Source organism: Tupaia chinensis, unplaced genomic scaffold (genome assembly GCF_000334495.1).
Source record: "Tupaia chinensis unplaced genomic scaffold, TupChi_1.0 Scaffold000317_1, whole genome shotgun sequence".
Lineage (NCBI taxonomy): Eukaryota > Metazoa > Chordata > Mammalia > Scandentia > Tupaiidae > Tupaia > Tupaia belangeri.
In genome coordinates, this window is record NW_006159810.1 from 1841968 (window position 1) to 1862583 (window position 20616).

The 20616-nt window shown below is 44.1% G+C and overlaps 3 protein-coding genes across 7 annotated transcripts in view; 1 reads left to right on the top strand and 2 right to left on the bottom strand.

Annotated features, from left to right (window-relative positions):
- Window positions 1-3164, bottom strand: part of EIF2AK2 (eukaryotic translation initiation factor 2 alpha kinase 2) — a 46066-nt gene extending 42902 nt beyond the window's left edge. For 3 of the 5 annotated variants that reach the window (XM_014588917.2, XM_014588918.2, XM_006151337.3), the window contains exon 1: window positions 3027-3164. The gene's annotated coding sequence lies outside the window, so the exon portion shown is untranslated. Of the gene's footprint in view, window positions 1-2373; window positions 2517-3026 lie in introns of all 5 variants that reach the window. The other 2 variants (XM_014588916.2, XM_006151338.3) reach the window with 2 other exon arrangements.
- On the top strand, window positions 633-14575 carry LOC114008293 (uncharacterized). Its single transcript, XM_027773008.1, has 5 exons — window positions 633-644; window positions 2989-4096; window positions 4301-4433; window positions 5057-5209; window positions 14514-14575. The coding sequence occupies exons 1-2, from the start codon at window positions 633-635 to the stop codon at window positions 3940-3942; spliced, it is 966 nt and encodes a 321-aa protein (XP_027628809.1). The 3' UTR covers window positions 3943-4096; window positions 4301-4433; window positions 5057-5209; window positions 14514-14575.
- Window positions 9676-20616, bottom strand: part of SULT6B1 (sulfotransferase family 6B member 1) — a 17950-nt gene continuing 7009 nt past the window's right edge. The window contains exons 4-7 of the mRNA XM_006151336.2: window positions 18542-18668; window positions 15355-15449; window positions 12759-12915; window positions 9676-9866 (exon numbers count right to left, since the gene is read on the bottom strand). Coding sequence (XP_006151398.1) covers window positions 9736-9866; window positions 12759-12915; window positions 15355-15449; window positions 18542-18668 — 510 coding nt within the window. The 3' untranslated portion in view covers window positions 9676-9735. The remainder of the gene's footprint in view (window positions 9867-12758; window positions 12916-15354; window positions 15450-18541; window positions 18669-20616) is intronic.

The window sequence follows — 20616 nt, forward strand, 5'->3', positions numbered from 1 at the left end:
CATCTCACTCCTGCATGGCTACAAGAATCTCAGAACCAAGCCAGCCGTGTAGTGCAGTGGTATCACAATGCTCCACAAAGCTGAGACCACATGAGAAGGTCCTGGGTTCACATCCTCTGGTTTCCTTGTACACACCAGGAGTGCGAGTGTGCCTATCAACCTGGGCTGAGGCTAGGGGTGGATCGTAGTGTCAGACTCTGTTGCGAGTGTCTGCTCTTTGGATTATGGGCACATGGTATTCTTTTCAAAGCATCAGTGCAGTCAGCAGCCTCCACAAACTACTGAAGTTGTTCTTGTCCAGGTTACCAAGGATTTCGCCATTGCTAAATCCAGTCGTCCGTTTTCAGTCGTCATCTTCGGATTTACAACCAGCATTTGACACGGTCGCACCTTCCCTTCTTGGTCTTCTCTTTTTCTTAGCTGGCACTTCTGAGACACCTACTTTTTTGGTTTTCTTTCCTCACAAGCTGCTCTTCTGTCTCCTTTCCTGGTTCCTTTTCATCTTCCATTAGAAGGAGCTCAGGAAATGCCACCTCAAAATATAAGGCTATGCTGATAACTTTGAACCAGGGCACAGTTCCAGGGCAGTTGCAGAGGCAGATGCAGGCGGAGGCTTTCTCCGAGCTTTCCTTATGTGCCTGAAGGTGGGTTCCCAAAAAAGAATTCAACTGTCATGAATCTCCTTGCCAGGGATCTCATCCACCAGGGAAGACTGGCTCATCTCACAGGAGAGGAAGCGGGATGAAGACCGACTGTCACGGGCTACTACCTATTCTCCTGAGGCTTCTCTGAGATAACTTCTGTTACCTGAGAGACTGTGATTGCAGGGCAGGGCAGTCCACCGCGCACTTCCTCTCCTCACCCTCCCATGGCTGCCATCTCTCCACAGAGGCCCTGGGCCACAGTTCCTTTCTGTAGCTCAGGACGCCATGATATAACTGCGTTCATCTGGCCCTCCTTCAAGGCTCATATGCTGCGAGACTCCCACACACACGTACATAATTATGGATTTTCTCCTATTAATCTGTCTTACGTCAATTTAATTTGTAGCCCACCCAAAGAACCTAGAAGGGTAGAGAGTAGACATTTTTCATCTCTTCACACTTTCTCCTAAATACTACAGTGATGTGGGGCCCAGTGTTCAGGTTCTTGTTCTCTAGCTACACTTACTACACTGGTGAGCACAGCCAGGCGTGAGGCCTTAACCTACAGCATGAGGTGGTGGAAGGCACACCCCTGTTCGGACTTCTTGAATCTCCAGTTGCCTCTGTCCAACGCACGCCCTCCTGAAATGCTCTCGACTCTGCTCCTTTATTGCCTTTGCCTCATCCACTCCTGCTTCCCGTAGACCTTGGCTCAAATCCCAGACACTCTTTAACCAGCTCTTCCCTAGTCCTTGTTACCACTATTACAATTGCTTATTTAACTGTCTTCCAAAATGAACTGAGTTATAGGAGAGGAGCTCAATGAACAACGAATGAATGAATGAATAACAAACTGTCTCCAGTTCTCCCTTCCATGGGATGCCTTCTTTTCTCTAGGTTTGTAATGCAATATCTGCATCCTCTGTCTACCAGGCAATCGCCACTCTCATCTGTCAGGACCCACACAGCCTTTTTTTTTTTTTTTTCTCTTCTTTTTAGAATTATTTATTTAATTTTATTTATCATTATTATTCCTTCATTCGAGGAGAGAGAGAGAGAGAGAGCAAGAGAGAGAAAGTGAGAAAGCAAGCCTCCGGGTCTGGGACTCGAACCACAGTCGACCGTATGGGAGTTTAGCATCCCAACCACTACTGCCACGTGCCAGCCCCAACACAGCCTTCTTTGATGCTGGAGAGGTACTTAGTACCCCTCCATGGGCCTGCCTCTTACCTCACCCAACCCTCATCATAGCCCTGACTGCTTTTCTTTTCTTTCTTTCTTTCTTTCTTTCTTTCTTTCTTTCTTTCTTTCTTTCTTTCTTTCTTTCTTTCTTTTTTGCTACAGGGTGCAGTTCTTTGGAGATCAGACACTATGTCTTACTCATTCACCTGTAATAAATCTCCATATCATCACTTCAAATGGTATCTGTCCACCTTACTCATGCCCAGAAGCGACTCGCCTGTGTCCCAATTCCCTTCCAGCAGACAGTGGGCACCTGAGGACTGAGCTCCCTGAAGGGGCCTGCGTGACGTTTTCCATATAAAGTGCATTTGACTCGTATCTGGTTAAAAAACACATAAACTTCAGCAGGGTTCTAAGTTCCTAAGTGACAACCCGGGGAGTATCTTTGAGCTTCCACCTGGCAGGGCCCTTGTAGTTAGTACTAAAAGAAAACATGGGCAACAGGAATCCTCATGTTTCTGGAATTCCAAAGAGAAGTTGTAATTACCATTCACTTAACAAGTATTTACTGAGCACCTGCTGGGAATTCGGTGCTGGACGTGTCCTAGTGAAGGAAACCCGGCTCTCGAGAACTTCCTAGTGGAGGAACAGCTCAAGCCATTGAAGAAGTCAGGCAGGACAAGGACTACGCTGAAAACGAGCAGTGGGGACAGCGAGATCAGAGTGGGGTTTCTTTCACAGGCAGGTTGTCTCTAATAAGCCCACCCTGGAGGAAGTGCCAGGAAAAGCCACGTATCAGCCCACCCGGGATCTGCTGGGAAGAAACTGGCAGTGCGAGGCCTGGAGGCTGAGGGCGCTCGGCCGAGCTCCAGGAACGGCGCTGAGGCCTGGGTGAGTCCGGGAGCGAGAGGCTCTGCCTGTGGGCCCTGCAGTCTGCGGGAGTTCGGAGCAGGTGAGGGTCTGGCTCCGACAAACGCGGTGTGAGAAGGAGGTAGTGGAGGGGGGAAGTGGGGCGGGTGGCTGAGGCCGGGTAATCGAGAAACGGCCGCAATTCTCCGGGCTGCAGATTCTTAGCCAGGGACCATTTAGCCAATCTGTGGGTAACCCTGGCCCCCTGTTGCCCACGTCTGTCACGTCCTTCAGCCTATCCATTTAACACTAGCTATCCCGCCCCCCAACCGCTGCCTGGGATATACTTACCACCTGCTCCGATAAAAATTCTTCGCGGGAAGAAAATGACTTTCAGTTCCGGCCGCGATCCACGGTCCTTTCCTCCGGATCCGGGAAGGGCTCCGCACCTGGCTGTGCACCTCGGACCGGACTCCCAGTGCTGTCCCGCCTGCGCCAGGGGCTTCTGCTCCGCGCCCACGGCCGGGCTGGGGAGGCAGGATGGGCGCCCCTCCGGGTTAGGCACCAGGGCCCGCAGCTCGCACCATCCGCGTCCTCACCGACCCGCGCTCTTCACGCGCCCGCCCGCCCGGCTCAGCCCGCGCCGCTGCAGTCCGGCAGTTGTCGGGACAAGTCAGTCTCGCTTTCGTTTTCCCCCGCGGACTCCGCCTTCCCCTCCCGCAGCCCAGCCCCCTCTGACAAGCCCTCAGGATTCCTGGGGTCTGCTGGGAAGGGCCTCCTCCACCCGGAGGACGCGGGCGGCTCCGCTGACCCCGCGCCCCAGCTGGATGGGCTCCCAGCCCGGCGGCAGCAGCCCCAGCGCGGAGCCCAGGACCTGCCCCCTCTCCGGGACTCTGGAGCAGATACGGCTCCCATGTGGGGAGAGGTCTGCCATCCGAGCGTCCTCGCCGTACCAGGCTCTGCGATCCATAATCCTGTTCACTTTTCCACTCGAACGTTTGGCGTGGGGGTGGGGCGGTGGAGTGACCAGCTCCATTTTACAGCAGTGGAAACGGAATCAATGAACTTGTCCAGGGTCTCGCTGGCTGGTGGCGAAACCAGGATCCAGTTCACCAAAGCAGCCCCCTACCCCCACCGCCCGGCTCCTGCCCGTTCCAATCACAGGCTGGGGTGGGGTGTGATCTCCTTTCAGCCTGTTCTCTCACCCTTCCATTCATTCACGGGTACTTGTGAAATGCTGCCCACTCGTGGCCTGTCCAGCGGTTAAGGAGGGCCACCTGCTCTCTGCAGGACCTCTGATGGCCTACGGCTCGCTCGCAGAGTCACGCTGGCCCACCCGCACAGTGACGGAAGAGTGTAGAGGACTTACCTGCTGCCGTACGGTGTGCGACAACGCAAGGATCCTCACAATACTGAGAGAGGTGCCATTATTGTCCCCATTCCACAGATGAGAACGCTGAGGTCTGAGGCGCAGAGAAGTTATAACACAGCTAGGAAGCAGGGGAGCTAGAATGGCAGCGTAGTCTGAGGGAGGGAGGTGGGCCCAAGGTGGACCCTGAAACTACACTATCTTGCATTGGCATTAAACATCTACTCCCCCTCCTTTCTGCATTCCCCCATGACAGGAAGTACCAACAACTAAAACCTACACTTGTAGCTCAGGTCCTGAGCATGGTTTAAATAAACCCGCCCGCGAAACCTTGGTGGAAGCTTGGAAGCTGGGCAGGAGGCAGAGCCATCTTTCCGTGGCATTTCCAGGTACAAGAAGGGTAGGACAACGGTGGGCTTTTGCAGGAGTCGGTTTTGCAACTTCCTGGGTTTGGGGTGGCTGTGGCAGCAGCAATGGCGGTAACATGGACACTTTTCTGACTTTCTGAGCCCTCAAACTTTCCAAGAGAACTTAGGAAAGAAAAACAACAGAATGGAACATGATCAGAGGACACAAGCTTTTATGAGTGTCCCAGAAGAACCTGACTTAGTGTAGCCTTAGGGCTGCTGTTGCAAAAACCCATTGCAGGTAACAGAATTCCTGCAAGTGTTTTTATTTAATGTTTTTATTATTTTTATTTATTTACTGTTTTTACTTATTTACTTTGTTTTTATTTATTATTTAGTTATTTTTATTTGCCAGAGGGCGTGTGCGTTCACCTGAGAGAGACAGAGAAATGGAAATTGAGAAAGGACTCCCCATGGAAAATGATCGTGCTGCAGTCCCTTCTCTTCCATCCCTCCCTCTGGAGATTTTGAGCACACATGCACCCACAGGCTCAGCATGCTTCTCAAGCTGCAGCTGCCGGATCTGGGACTTGAATCATGCAGTCAGCTATGTGGAATCCAGCTGCCTCAATGGACTGAACTTCCAATAGAAATTTAACTTGCAGTCTCACCAGGTCTCTTCCATGAATGGGGAGGAAATTGATGGAGAGAGAACAAAGTCCTGGGAATCAGAATGGATTTGAATGAATTCAAATATCACTCTCTTCTCAAATTCTACTGAGTCTTCATAGCCCTCCGCCGTCCCCCACTGTTTTCTGGTAAGGTTGATACATCCTTTTAAATAGGTGTGATTCTCCACATGTCATCCCTACCTCACACCTTCATTCCTAGAATTAGAATCAGATGCTAACATGTACCAAGAGAATGTGGACAAGCTCTGATCCACAGGGGTAGTTTACACAACATAAGAATTGCAAGATTGTCCTAGTTTTGGTTTTTTTTTTTTTTTTTTTTGAGAGGTTTTTGCTATAGTGAGCGTGCGCTCGCCAGACAGACAGAGACATAGAGAGACAGAAAGCGAGAAATCACCCCCCCAGGGGGGATGGTCACACCGCAATCCCTTCTCCTCCATTTTCCTCTCAGGATCTTGGGTACGCACATGCTCCCGGCGTGAGGTTTAAGCCACCGGGTCCGGGACGCGAACCATGGTCGACTATGTGGGAGTCCAGCGACATAGCCATTATGCTAACTGCTGGTCCCAAGATTGTCCTAGTTTTTAATCAATGGAAATCCAGGAAGTACACATGGAAATGATTCTAAAGATGACATGAAGTAGAAATATAATTTAGATTATGAAACTGTGAAGCCAAGTAATGCAGATGAAGACATTAAAAAAATACTTAGAGGGACCAGCAGTTGGCATAATGGCTGGGTCACTAGACTCCCATGTCGTCGACAGTGGTTTGAGTCCTGGACCTGGTGGCTAAAACTCATGCCGGGTGCGTGTGTGGGCATGCCCAAGATCCCGAGAGGAGAATGGAGGAGAAGGGATTGCGGTGTGGCCATCCCCCTGGGGGGTGATTTCTCGCTTTCTCTCTCTCTGTCTGGCGAGTCCACGCACCCTATAGCAAAAATCTATCAAAAAAAAAAAATCTTAGAGAATCAGAAATATTGGAATAGGTGAATCACTTGCCAACAAATCACCTGTCCCCTAACCATAGCCCCAAGAAGATCCAAAGGCCTCTCTTTTAGTGACTTATGCAGAACCAGAGGCTAACAATTTTGCTGGATGTTCGGAAACTTGAAGACAACGAGATTAGAGGGCTGGTGATAAGGAGGAGGTCTGGGACAAAGATGTGGCTGAACCACCCGAAAGAGAGTGAGTGTCAGCATACAGGTTCCCTTGTGAATGTTCACCAGAGGCATCCACTTCTGGAAGCGGGGTTGAGAAGCAGGTGGGCAAGAAGACTTCTTAGGTCAACCTTTTCCCCAGCTATCCCAGGGCTTGTCCAAACAAAGAGGCTATGGCAGGAGCAATGGGAAATGTGAGGTTATCAACGTGAACTTCGTATCAAGGCTGAGCTGGCTGCTGAAACCCGGTGCGCCCACAGAAGAGACCCACATTGAGCCCTCACCCCCATGTAGAGTACCAGACCGCAAGTGAGATCCACCAGCCACTTGGAAGGAGACTGGTTACCTGGGAGTCAGTCCTTCTATCATGGAAGGGGCAGGGATTCTTACCTCCTTGGAATAAAGCACTTATTCCACTTACTCTTTGGAGTAAACACTTACTTCATTTGCTTTCCCTTCCTCCATGTTCCTGCCAGCACATCAGCGTTGGACAGACTGCATGCCTTGTTCACCCTTGCGGTATCTGTCCTAAGGAACCCATTGGATAGAGAAATATGGGAGACAATGCACGGCTGTGCTGGGATTCAAGTTTTATCACGAGCCTCATCGCCCAAAAGAAGCTGGCCTTCTGGGCCTGTGAGATGGCTATGGAAGACTCGGTGACAGCCTCCAAGTAGGAGACCACGCCCAGGAAGTCACGTGTGCTGCCGTCCTTCAAGACCTGCGTTCGCTTTAAATTAGGTGTTGTCTCTTCTTGGCCAGACTGTGTGAGCCCAGAAAACAGTAGAAGTGGAAGTGGTTGTCTCTCACAATTAGACCTAATCACACACTTGAAAAATACATTCTTCCTGCTTTCATGACCTTGGGCCTTGTTTCTTCATAGTTCCTTGAAGGGGAGATTGAAAATTGAACTGCCTCTGAACAGCACAGATTCTCCATGCCAAGAAAACACAGTGGGTACCAAACTGGCTGGCCTGATTGATAAGACTCACCGAGGGGAACTAGTGCTGTGGCTACACAATGGAGTCAGGGAAGACTAGCTCTTCAGCCTCATCTTTGAGTTCTTCTGGGGCTCCTCATAGTAATTGCATGCTGAATGGTAGGTGTTAATGGAAGCATACCCCTGTCCAACACAGGCAGGGTTGGTAAGGCCTCAGACCCTTTAGAGTTGAAGGTCTGTATCATCCTCCTAGCTGGAAAGCTTCCCACAGAAAAAAGGAATATAGAAATAAGGAAGATATAAACACCAACTGAGATATGTCCTGTTACGAAATAACCACAGAAACTATGCCTGATTTCTTCCTCACTTTGTTTTCGTATGGATTCACGAATTTCTTATAATTGTTCCTCCCTTTCCTTTTATATAACATTTGCCATTGGGGGTTAATTTTATAAGATACTCTCTAGGTTAGTGTTTTAAGGTGCAACTGTGACTTAAATAGAAGAGGAAAGAATATCACATGACAAAGGGTATAAAGATTTAGGGAACATGGGGCCAGCAGTTGGCATAATGGCTATGTCACTGGACTCCCAGGTAGCTGACCACAACATGCACCTGGCATGAGTTTCAAGCCACCAGGTCTGGGACTTGAATCACAGTCAACTATGTGGGAGTCCAGTGATGTAACAACTACATCATTTGCTGGCCCCTTGGACACAATATTTTTTAAGAACAATTTTTGAAATAAGGTGCATATGCTCGCCAGAGAGATAGAGACAGAGACAGCAAGTGAGAAATCACCCCCTGGGGAGATGGCCAAGCTGTAACCCCTTGTCCTCCATTCTCCTCTTAGAATTTTAAAAAAATAATTATTTAATTTTATTTATTCATACATTTGTTTTTAAAATTTGTTCAGAGAGAGATACAGAGAGAGAGAGAGGAAAAGGGAAAAAGCAAGCCACCAGGTCTGAGACTTGAACCACAGTCAGCCATGTGGGAGTCCAGCGTCCTCAACTACCACACCACCTGCTGGCCCCAGGATGAGCATATTTTTACTTGAACAAAGAGAACATTTTAATTCAGAAGAAACTTAGTTTCATTCTTTGCTTAAAGGAGTACTGGTGGAAGGAATGGATAGTACTAGATATTGTTCCTTTCTATTTCTTTATTTTAAACTTCCATTCTCAACCTCTTCTTTATCTCTCTCTCTTTTTGGAGAGGTTTTTTGCTATAGGGCGCATGTGCTCGCCAGAGAGACAGAGAGAGACAGAGAGACAGAAAGCGAGAAATCACCCCACAGGGGGATGGCCATGCCACAATCCCTTCTCCTCCATTCTCCTCTTGGGATCTTGGGCACACACGCACACGCGCCCGGCGTGAGTTTAAGCCACCGGGTCTGAGACTCAAACTGCGGTCACCTACATGGGAGTTTAGCGACATAGCCATTATGCTAACTGCTGGTTCCTTCTTTATCTCTTGATTATAGTGTATGGAAGTTTAAAATCATATTTTCCACATTCTGTAAAGTTAAAGTTCTGGACGTAATTTGTGATCTGTCAGTGACTTGCAGTGCTACAGATTTGGAAGATGGAAGAAAGGATAAGGGCATCCTTCTGCAGCATCCCGTTGTCTCTCCAGCATTTCTTGATGTTTTAAGGGGAGGATTTTCTGTTTAATCTAACCAATCATACTGCCAGAAATAATAGCCCTAGGGACCAGCAGTTAGTGTAATGGCTATGTCGCTGAACTCCCATGTAGTCAACTGCAGTTCAAGTCCCGGACCTGGGGAACCAGCAGTTAGCGTAATGGCTATGTCGCTGAACTCCCATGTAGTCAACTGCAGTTCAAGTCCCGGACCTGGGGAACCAGCAGTTAGCGTAATGGCTATGTCGCTGAACTCCCATGTAGTCAACTGCAGTTCAAGTCCCGGACCTGGGGAACCAGCAGTTAGCGTAATGGCTATGTCGCTGGACTCCCACGTAGGCGACCGTGGTTCGTGTCCCGGACCCGGTGGCTTAAACTCACGCCGGGCGCGTGTGCGTGTGTGCCCAAGATCCCAAGAACAGGATGGAGGAAAAGGGATTGCGGCATGACCATCCCCCCTGGGGGGTGATTTCTCGCTTTCTGTCTCTATGTCTCTCTCTGTCTGGCGAGCGCACGCGCCCTACAGTGAAAATCTCTCAAAAAAAAAAAAAAAAGGAACAAACATATTTATGCTCAAAATTTTCAGAAGTTATCATTATTACTGAATTCATACAACTTATTTTTTAGTTTTCTAATAATTATTTCATTTAACATTATTATTATTATTATTATTATTATTATTTTAACTTGACCAGAGAGAGAGAGGAAGAGTGAGAAAACAAGCCACCAGGTCCAAGACTCAAACCCTGGTTGGCCATGTGAGAGTCCAGCGCCCCAACTACCATGCCACCCCTTGAATTCATATCATTTAAATTTAAATATTCATTATTATTATTTGATTATGTCATTGTTTAAATTCAGCTATTATTAAGGAAAATAAAATTTCCAGGCTTGCTTAGCTGACCAGAATCAAGCCTGGCAGTGCGATTCATACTTCAGCTTTGCTCCTAGGACAGTGCCCGCTAAGACCGCTTTGAATTTTTCATCCATTTCTTGGTTCTGAGCTTCACTGAACAAGTTTTTCCAGTCACCAACTTCACCTACAACACACACAAAAACAGTAGACCCAGGCATTTGTTAAAATAGTCCTTGTTTATTTTACCAATTTTTCAGGACAACGTTCACTTTAAAATGTGAAAATGAACACATGAAAAATATTAGAGAGTTTAGAAAACTAATGTAATGTTGGGACCAGCAGGTGGTGTGGTGGTTAAGGCACTGGACACTCCCACATGGCCGACCAGGGTTCAAGTCCTCAATCTGGCGGCTTGCTTTCTCACTTCCTCTCTCTTTCACTCTCACCCTCTGTGTCTCTCTGGTCAAATTAAAAATTAAATGAATGAATAAATAAAATAAAATAAATAATTATATATAAAAAAAAGAAAACTAATGTAATATCTTAGATAAAATCAACAATAGCCACTGGGGTTTCCCCATCTGTGGTGTGACAGGTGACGTACTTTCTTTACATCATGAGTTGAGAGGGCTGTGACCCTTGGCCTCCAGGATCTCCCCCTGCAAATACCTGAGACCTAAGTTTTTGAGGGTGATATTTATTTCTCTCTTAAGTCTTTCAAATACTTCACCTATCCTTTGAGCAGTTAACATGTTTTGTTTTGTTTGCCTGAGAAGCGTGCACTTGCCAGAGAACGAGAGGGAGGGAGAGGAAGTAAGTACCACCCAGAGGGGTGTGGCCGTGCCACAATTCCTTCTGCATTTCTCCACCCTGTCAATACTATGAACATGCTTGCCTGCACACGTGCCTCGTGTGTCTCTCAAGCCACTGGGTCCAGGATTTGAACTGTGATTTGCCATGAACAATATGGCTCACCATCAGGCCCTGGGATTCACCTAAGCAGTTAATGTTTTATATCAGGTTTTGTTTAAGACTTCAGATACTGAAAACGTTCTTACATTTAATTGCTTTGGCTGAGATTAGAATATGTTTCTCTTACTTGCTCCTGAAAATAAAGGAAGTTATTTTTGTTCTAAAGAAATTTTTCAGTCATTCAGATTGACCTTGTAAGTTCCATGTTGCATAGCCATTGAAATGTCCTTTGGGTCAGTGGGTGGCCTGGTGGTTAAGGTGTCTGGATCCCACATGGATGATTATGTGGCTCAAGTTCTAGACCTGAGGGTTTGTAAAATATGCTGTGCACATGTGCGTGTGTGCCCAAGATCCCGAGAGGGGAATGGAGGAGAAGGGACTGTGGCATGGCCATCCCCCCTGGGGGGGTGATTTCTCACTTTCTGTCTCTCTTCTCTGTCTTTCTGGCGAGTGCACATGCCCTATAGCAAAAACCTCTCAAAAAAAGAAAAGAAAAGAAAAAAAGAAAAAAAAAATCCTGAAAGGAAAAATCGAGAAGGGATTGTGACCTTAGGGGAAATGGGACCAGAATGAACACGGGCTAGGATTTTGTTAATGAACACCACATTGCCAGCAGAGAATGTGCACATGACAGAGGGAGAACAAACACGCCCTCATGAGAGGTGGTTACCCCTACAACTCCCTTCCTTCTGTTCCCCCTTCCATCAGGATCCAGAGCATCCCTGCATATGGGCTCCATACGTTTTTAAGAGGCTGAGAGAGACTTAAACCCTGGTCAGCCATGTGGGACCTGGCTTCCCCCACATAGCACCTAACTGTTGCGCTATTGCACTGGCCCTGTCAGAAAGTTTACGCTCAAGAAATAGATGATGTGTTCAATGCATGATAAATGGCCGACAAATGTCAGCCATTGCTGTCCTTGCCAATTTACGGTATGTGCTGCCTTTACGTCTCATTATACTTTCATTAAATACACAATTAACAATATAACTGCCAATCTCTAAGCTACAGTACACTTTTCCATAAGAATGTAGACTGCATGAGTATATTTGAGCAAAATCATCTGTGTCAGAGACAACTAGTTGCCTATCCAAAATTCATTTTAACCTTCACTGTAAAAAAAATAAAGCTAGATCCCACATGGCCACTGTATGGTTTGAATCCCAGACCCAGTGGCTTGAAAAACATAACACATGCATGTACATGTGTGCCCAAAAGCTTGAGGAGAGAATGGAAGGGAAGGAATTGCAGTGTGGCCATTGCTCCTAGAGGATGCTTTCTTACTCTCTCTCTCTCTCTCTCTCTCTCTCTCTGTCCCTCAAGCAAGTGCACATTCCCTATAGAAAAAAAAAAAAAAAGGAGCCCAATTTGAACTGAATAGTGGTGGTACCCAGATTTTTTTTTAAAAGGTCACACTACTGGGAACAGCAGTTGGCATAATGGCTGTGTCACTGGACTCTCATGTAGTTGACTGCGGTTCGAGTCCCAGACCTGGTGGCTTAAACTCATGCTGGGCACATGTATGTGTATATGTGTGTGTGCTCAAGATCCAGAGAGGAGGATGGAGGAGAAGGGATTGTGGCGGGGGCATCTCCCCTGAGGGGTGATTTATTGCTTTCTGTCTCTGTCTGTCTCTGTCTTTCCGGCAACAAAAAAAAAAAAAAAAAAAAAAAAAAAAAAAAAAAAAAAAGCACGCTACTCACTCCTCACTCCTACTGGGAGAGAAGTCAAAAAAATGTAAGAAGACACCGAGTGGCGCGAGTGGAGTTTCCAGGAGAGCTCTGTAAAGGGGGCTCACTTGGCAGATGCACATGACCCTGTCCCCTGCCTGTTCTTTTCCTAGCTGGAATGGGGATGGAATGGTGGTGCTCCAGCTGCTATCTTGTGATCACAAGGTCACAAGCTGAGAGGCAGAAGGAACTGAACTTCATACTTGAAAAGATGTTGTGGAGCGCCCAGTGACAGCTCTGGATCGCCTATGTCCACCCTTCTTATTGAGAAAGAGAAAAAGAAATCATCTTGTTTAAGATAAAGGTGTTGGATTTTGTGTACAGGCAAGGTCATTCCTAACTGATCGGCTCTCCCAGAACCAACGCGATCTTACCTTTGCGGAACAGGAACGGGCCAACAGCCCCGTGTGTTTCCTGAGCCTTGGCTCGCATGGCTTGGAAAGTGCTCTGGGCCGAGATAGTTTGAATCTGCTCCCCAGTTAGAGAGAATCCGAAGAACTCAGCGATTCGTTTTATTCCAGCTGCCAGATTCTGAAAAGATAGTATTAAAGGATGAATTTCTTTCTATGGGAGTTGTACCCTGAGCAAAGATAGGCTTTTTAGTCAGGGCGGATTTATGAAGCCTAACTGCCTGGGTGAACTGCTTAGCTCTCTCTTTAGACTTACTGTGTGGTATTTCTATGTACATACGCAAGAGATTTCTATAAGATAGTTGGCATTGGTTATACTTGGTAGTTTCAATTTATGACTAATTAAGCTGCCTGATAATACTATTGGATTGTCAGAAAAGTCATGACGCATTTTTACATAGAAAAACCTAGGAAAAAATACATCATGATTTTTCCAACACCACAATAGTTAGGATGTAAATAAGGATGGTATGGACCAGATCCACATTATCCGGCACATACTGGTCACTTTGAGTCCCGGATCTGGCAACTGGAGAAACACTGAATGAGTGAGCATGTGTGCCCAAAATCCTGAAAGAGGGGAGAGAGAGGAGAAGGGATTGGGGTCTGACCGTGCCCCAGTGTGGGTGCTTTCGTCTTTCCTTCTCTCTCTGGATCTCTTTCTCTCTCTGGTGAGAGCACATGCCCTCTGGAAAATAATAATAATGATAGTATTATTATTGAGTGGATTAGAATTTTATCTAGGAATCCTGTTTATTGAAAAAGCACCAAACTACACTGTCACCTGGCGGCACAGTGATGATAATGCAACTGGATCTCACATTGGGAAGGTCCTGGGTTTGTGTCCTGCGACTTTTGTTAGCACGGCTGCAATGCTCCTGTGCCCATGACCTGGGTGGGCTGAAACTAGGGGTGGCTTTTGGTGTGAGGATCCTGTTGGAGGTGCCTGTCTCTCTCTGTATCTATCTCTGTCTTGGAAGTGATAAGTAAATAAACTTTTAAAAAGGCACCAGCCTAGGAGCTGGTGGGTGGCATGGTGGTTAAAGGTGCTAGACTCCCACATGGCTGACCATAGTTCGAGTCCTGGACCGGGAGGCTTACTTTCTAATTCTCTCTCTCTGATCAAACTGGAAAATAATAATAATAAATAAATAAAGTTAAATAAAATAATTTTTTAAAAAGAGAGAGAAATACCAGACTAGACTGAGGAAATTAAGGTACTGGGTTTTGTTGTTGTTGTTGTTGTTATTTTGTTTGTTTTTGCTATATGTGTACTTACCAAAGAGAAAAAGAGAGAGAGAGAGAAACACAGAAAGTGAGAAATTATCCCCTTGTGGGGATGGCCACTATGGTTTTCAATTCATTGGGTCTATTACTTATTGTTCTGTCTCCCCACCTGCTTGAGTTAGAACACAAGCTTCTTCAGGGCCGTGAACTTTGGTCTGTTTATCGATCATATCAGAGCCTAAAATAATTCTGCTTGTTAAGTGAATAAACAATTAAAAAAGGAACATTAACTGGAAAAATGAATTCACAACCAAATGCAAATCAATTAAACTAATTGAGACCTGCTTTTAGTTTTTCCCATTACTAATTTAGTCTACCCATCATAAAGAAAAATTAAAGCAGTCACTGTTAGTAATCAGGTGCAAAGAATTACTTTATTTCTGTTAAATAAGCAACCTAAACATTTATGTATGGTTTGATATTTTTTTCTAGTGCTATATCTACATCTGGAATATCTTTGAAAACTGATACCATATTCATTGATACATCAAGACATTACAAGTAAGTGCTCTAAGTCGCAGTTTATAATAAATCTTGCTCTAGAATATCAATAACTATGGTCTCACCTCTTTCAGGTCTTCATATAATATGAGTTTAATATTTTCATCATCAAGATGTTTATTCCAATTAATTGCAAAGTCAAAATAACTTCCCCAAGAAACTAAAAACATAGAAGATAAAAAAAACTTAAAGAATTTTAAATAGCTGAAGTTAATGTGATAGATGGTTAGTTTATGCTGCAAAATATCAACTATACATATGTAAATATATATATATATGCTGAAACAAAATATGTCTATTAAGTTATAACAAATCCTTGCCCCGAAAGAGCTAGCACAAACCAGTTTTGTTGTCAGATTTTTTTTTTTTAATTTTTCTTGGGGGTATGTGCGCTCGCTGGAGAGAGACAGAGAAGGAAAGTAAGAAAGCACCCCCGATGTGGTTTTGTCATGGCACAATCCCTTCACCTTTTCTCCTTTTGGATTTTAGGTATGCATGCATGTGCTCCAATAATTTAGTCTACCCATCATAAAGAAAAATTAAAGCAGTCACTGTTAGTAATCAGGTGCAAAGAATTACTTTATTTCTGTTAAATAAGCAACCTAAACATTTATGTATGGTTTGATATTTTTTTCTAGTGCTATATCTACATCTGGAATATCTTTGAAAACTGATACCATATTCATTGATACATCAAGACATTACAAGTAAGTGCTCTAAGTCGCAGTTTATAATAAATCTTGCTCTAGAATATCAATAACTATGGTCTCACCTCTTTCAGGTCTTCATATAATATGAGTTTAATATTTTCATCATCAAGATGTTTATTCCAATTAATTGCAAAGTCAAAATAACTTCCCCAAGAAACTAAAAACATAGAAGATAAAAAAAACTTAAAGAATTTTAAATAGCTGAAGTTAATGTGATAGATGGTTAGTTTATGCTGCAAAATATCAACTATACATATGTAAATATATATATATATGCTGAAACAAAATATGTCTATTAAGTTATAACAAATCCTTGCCCCGAAAGAGCTAGCACAAACCAGTTTTGTTGTCAGATTTTTTTTTTTAATTTTTCTTGGGGGTATGTGCGCTCGCTGGAGAGAGACAGAGAAGGAAAGTAAGAAAGCACCCCCGATGTGGTTTTGTCATGGCACAATCCCTTCACCTTTTCTCCTTTTGGATTTTAGGTATGCATGCATGTGCTCCAAACGTCCTTTTAAAGCTGCCAGGTCCAGGACTTGAACCTTGCAGTCAGACGAGTAAGATCCAGCTGGCTTAGCCACCACACCACCAGCTAGTTCTTGTTGTCAGATTTCTATCATTTTTCTTAGTTTCTGGGACATTTTTCATAAATAATAACACATAGAGCATTGTAAAACCAAGTTGATAAAAACTGCAAGAAGGGGCCAGATAGTGGTGCAGCAGTAAAACATGTGGTTTTGCAAGGCACTTCCACATAGAAAGGTTCCTGGTTCAAATCTGAAGAACTTGCAAGTATGCTGGGCATATCCTTGCCCATAATCCAGGGCTGGCTGGAACCTAGGGATGGATCACCATGTTGGGATCTTGCTGAGTTTACTATCTCTTGCTTGTGGAAGAAATGAATAAATATTCTTTTTTTAAAAAAAGAATTATGTATTTTTTAATTTAACCAAAGAGAGACAGAGAGAGAGAAAGAGAAAGGGAAAGTGAGAAGGCAAACTGCCAGGCCTGGGACTCAAACTGCAATCAGCCATGTGCGAGTCCAGCACCTTAACCACCACACTACCTGTTGGCCCCAAAGTAAATAACCTTAAGGAGAACCCAATAAGATATTCATGAATATTAAGGTGGATGAAATAATTCAAAAATAGCAAATGATACATGAAATCTGTCAGAGATGATACCAGAAAGAAAAAAACTATGAGATAGACATTATCTAGACCAACATTGCCTAAAAGAAATGTAATGTAAGCCATATATTAATTTTAAAAAGCAAAAAGAGGGCCAGCAGGCAGCGTGGTAGTCAAGGCACTGGATTCCCACATGGTCAGTTGAGGTTTGAGTCCTGGACCCGGTGGCTTGAAAATCATGCCAGGCATGTATGTGTGCATACCCAAACTCCTGAGAGGAGAATGGAGAAGGGACTGCAGCGTGGCCGTCCCACCTCAGGGGGTGATTTCTCATTTTCCCTCTCTGTCTCTTCCCAATGAGTGGGCACACACTAGGGCAAATATTTAAAAAAAGAAAATTTCAATATTTCTCTTTTTTAACTCAAATATATCCAAAATATTACTATTCTGACATGTCATCAACATAAAAATGATTAATAAAACATTCCACATCGTTTCTTAAATTCTAAGTCTTCAAAATCCCGTGCTTATTTTACATATATAGGACAGTAGACTCCCTTCTCCATTGTAAGACTTCCTGAAGTTTCAGTTACCCACTGTCTATCATGGTTTGAAAACTGTTGGGTATAGTACCGTACAATAAAATATTTTGAGAGAGACAACATTCACATAACTTTTATTAAATTTATTGTTATAATTATTCTATATTATTACTAGTTATTGTTGCTGTACATTTCTTACTGTGTGCCTAATTTATAAATTAAATGATTTTTCTTTTTTCTTTCTTTCTTTCTTTTTTTTTTTTTTTTGCCATAGGGCATATATGCTTGCTGGAGAGATGAAGAGAGACAGACAGAGAGAAAGTGAGAACTCACTCCCCAGAGGGAATGGCCACTCCACAATCTCCCTTCTCCTCATTCTCCTCTCAGGAGTTTGGGCATGCATGCACTCGCACCTGGTGTGATTTTCAAGCCTCTAGAGCCAAGACTCAAACTAAGGTTGGCCACGTGGGAATCCAGTACCTAACCACCACACCACCTTCTGGCCCCTATAAATTAAACTTTATCAATGGCATGTATGTATAGGAAAAACTAGTAGATACAGGACTCAGGACTGTCCTTGGTCCTGGGGGAGGGGGCTGGGTCTTTGAACCTCTGTCCTGTGGGTAAGAGAGGACTACCACACTGAGACTCTCAAGTTGGATGCTAAATTTTTATTGGAAGTACTTGATGTGTATTGAGATGTCATAAAAATATACAGTTGGAAAAATATAGTTACACATCCAACTTATTATGAACTTAAAAGTTTTCCATGAATGGAATTACGTATTGATTTCAAAATTTAATTAAAATTAAATAACATTTAAACTTTAGCTCATCAGTTGCACTGGTCACACATTTCAAGTCTTCGGTTGCCTCATGTGGCTGACTTGTGGCTGCCATGTTGGACAGATGGAGGCACTGATTTGCCACGCAGTTTGCCAACAGCGTGACTGTAAGCAACTTCTTAAACTCTGGACCTTAGTTTTCTCATCTGTCAAATAGGGCTATTATGAGGGGTAAGTGAATTAATGTATGCCAAGTGCTTAAAACGCTTCCTGATACATAGTACCACTCAATAAATGTTAGCCATTATTATTATTTTCATTACTATTATTAATCACAGTATCATTCTCATTGTCACGAAGTCCCTGCTTTGAACCAGGCAGTTTCCACGTGTTATTTTTTGTAGCAAATACTGTAAGTTGCCCACCCAATATCCAATGCCACATGCTCTCCTTTGTTGCTAACCAAATCCTGATTATTTGGGTCTAAGCCAATCATGAGATTTCTGCTTCCTACTTTTCTGCTTGCCTTAGAGCAATGATTGACCAAGGACATGGTTCTGCCCAGTGAGACAAATGCATCAGTTTTATGAAAGATTTCTGGCAACGTTGTTGCTGTCTTGAGCTAAGGAACATATTCAGCTGATGCTGTCCTTCCTCCTCCTTCATCACCTGAAATGATAACTTTTTGGTTCTTGGATCTCCCTAAATCTTCTTTCTTTACGAAAACACATATGAATTCTATTTATGTAGTCATTGGTTGACATAAGAGAATCATTTTACTAATAGTCATACCTTGTCCTTTCATGAACTGTCTGAAGAATTCATCCCAAGAGCCATAGCTCGGAATATCAGGGACATCGTTGTGGAAATGGAAAAAAGATACAGCCGTATCTTTAGGGTTTCGAAATATCACCAATATCTAGGGAGTGGAAAACTGTGTTAATTTAGATAGGTCTGTGTTTTGGACTTTGGAAAAATAGAAGGGCGAGAAATGAATGTCATTGTGTCCATTTGTATATTATGTAATGTCGTTAACATGTGGAGAAACACAGTAAGAAATTGAGTAGCAGAAAGTAGAAAGAAATTGAGTAGCAGGAAGTAGCAGATGGAGAAATCTGAGAAGTAAAAAAGAAAGTAAAAGGAAAGATGATTTTAGCAGAAGACTTTGCTAATGAGCTTAGACAGTAAAAACACATGTGTAGGAGCGAGCAGGTGCCATGGTGGTTAAGGCACTGGAATTCTCACACGACCAACCATAGTTTGAGTCCTGGACCTGGTGGCTTGCTTTTTCTCTCTCTTTCTGTCTCTGTCTTTCTCTGGCAAAACTCATGTGAAATAATAATAAATAAAGTAAATAATTCTAAAAAAATAAAAAAGAATGATTTAAAAACACATGTGTAGAAGATGTAAAGAAGGAAGAAAAAGAACAAGCTCATTTAGCAGTTGGTGTAATGGCTGTCTCTGGACGCCCACGTAGTCGACCGTGATTTGAGTCCCAGACCCGGTGGCTTAAACTCACGCCGGGCACGTGTGCGTGCGTGCCCAAGATCCCGAGAGGAGAATGGAGGAGAAGAGACTGTGGCGTGGCCATCCCCCTTGGGGGGTGATTTCTCGCTTTCTGTCTCTCTGTCTCTGTCTTTCCAGCGAGCACATGCATCCTGTCCTCTGAAAAAGAAAAAAAAAGAACAAGCTCATGAGATTAATCACAAGAGTGGCTGAACCTGAAGGCTTAAGCCCCAGGAAAGTAACAATTGTAAAATAATGTCAAGAACAATCAAACATTGATAAGGCAGGTCCACTGTTTGGTCCCAGATGTGACGTTTAAAGGTGATATAGATGAAGAAGTGGAATTGAATCCCCGGTTATGCCTGTCTTCTCTGATTAGGAATGTATTCCTTCTGATGAAAAGTGTGAAATAAACATAGTAAAGAACAAACTGAAAACCAGGAGAACTTTAAGACTGCAGGAGAGCACATGATTTCTCCCACTGAGTTCCGGCCTCTGGCCTGCTGCTTTATTTCGAGAAGCGATGATTTTGGAGAATCGCTTACTGAACGCATTAGTAAGCTCTGAGGAATCTGAGAGAATGCCTAAGATCTTGGTTAGAAGACTAGAAAAGGCCCAGCAGCCGTGACTCACAGATAGTGACACCACTCAAGAAGCTGGGGCGCTCAGGAGGCCCAGGCTCAGTTTTCTGGCCCACCTGAACATGCTGGGTACAGCTGCCCCTGCCTGTGATGCTAGCTCCCTTGGAGGCTGGGGCAGGAGGGTCGTGACACAGTAAGACCCTGTCAAAAAACCTTTGAAACAGGGTGAAGTCATTTCACAATTATAAAAGGGTAAGATGTGGACTTTGCAAAATACAGATTTGTGATCCTGCTCTCCATTTAGGAGAAGTTTCTAGAACTGACTGAAGAGGTGATTCATTTGGGGTTACATAAGGGAGCAGTGAACAAGGGTCTAAGAACAAACTACTCTGACTAACACTAGGGTTTCTGTTGGGATGTGCTTTCTAGATTAATGAGTTGAATTGTTTATGATTTCTTCTGCAAAAGATGCAAGTATCTAATTGCAAGAGTAATTAGGCATATGAATTGACAGGGCACTTAGGTCTAAAAGGGGCTAAACAATTAATTAATGTAAATCTCCTTGGAAGCCTTTTATTTGTAAAGTGTCCTACATTTTATTTATGTTTATTTAAAAATATTACCAGAAAGGTCGTGTGCTTGCCAGAGAGAGAAAGAGAGAAAGTACCACACATCTGTGGTATGGCCATGCCACGATTCTCTCTCCTCCACTTCTACATCCCATCAGGACTTGAGGCATGCACATATGCACACCCAGAGTGTTTTTTTTTTTTTTTTTTT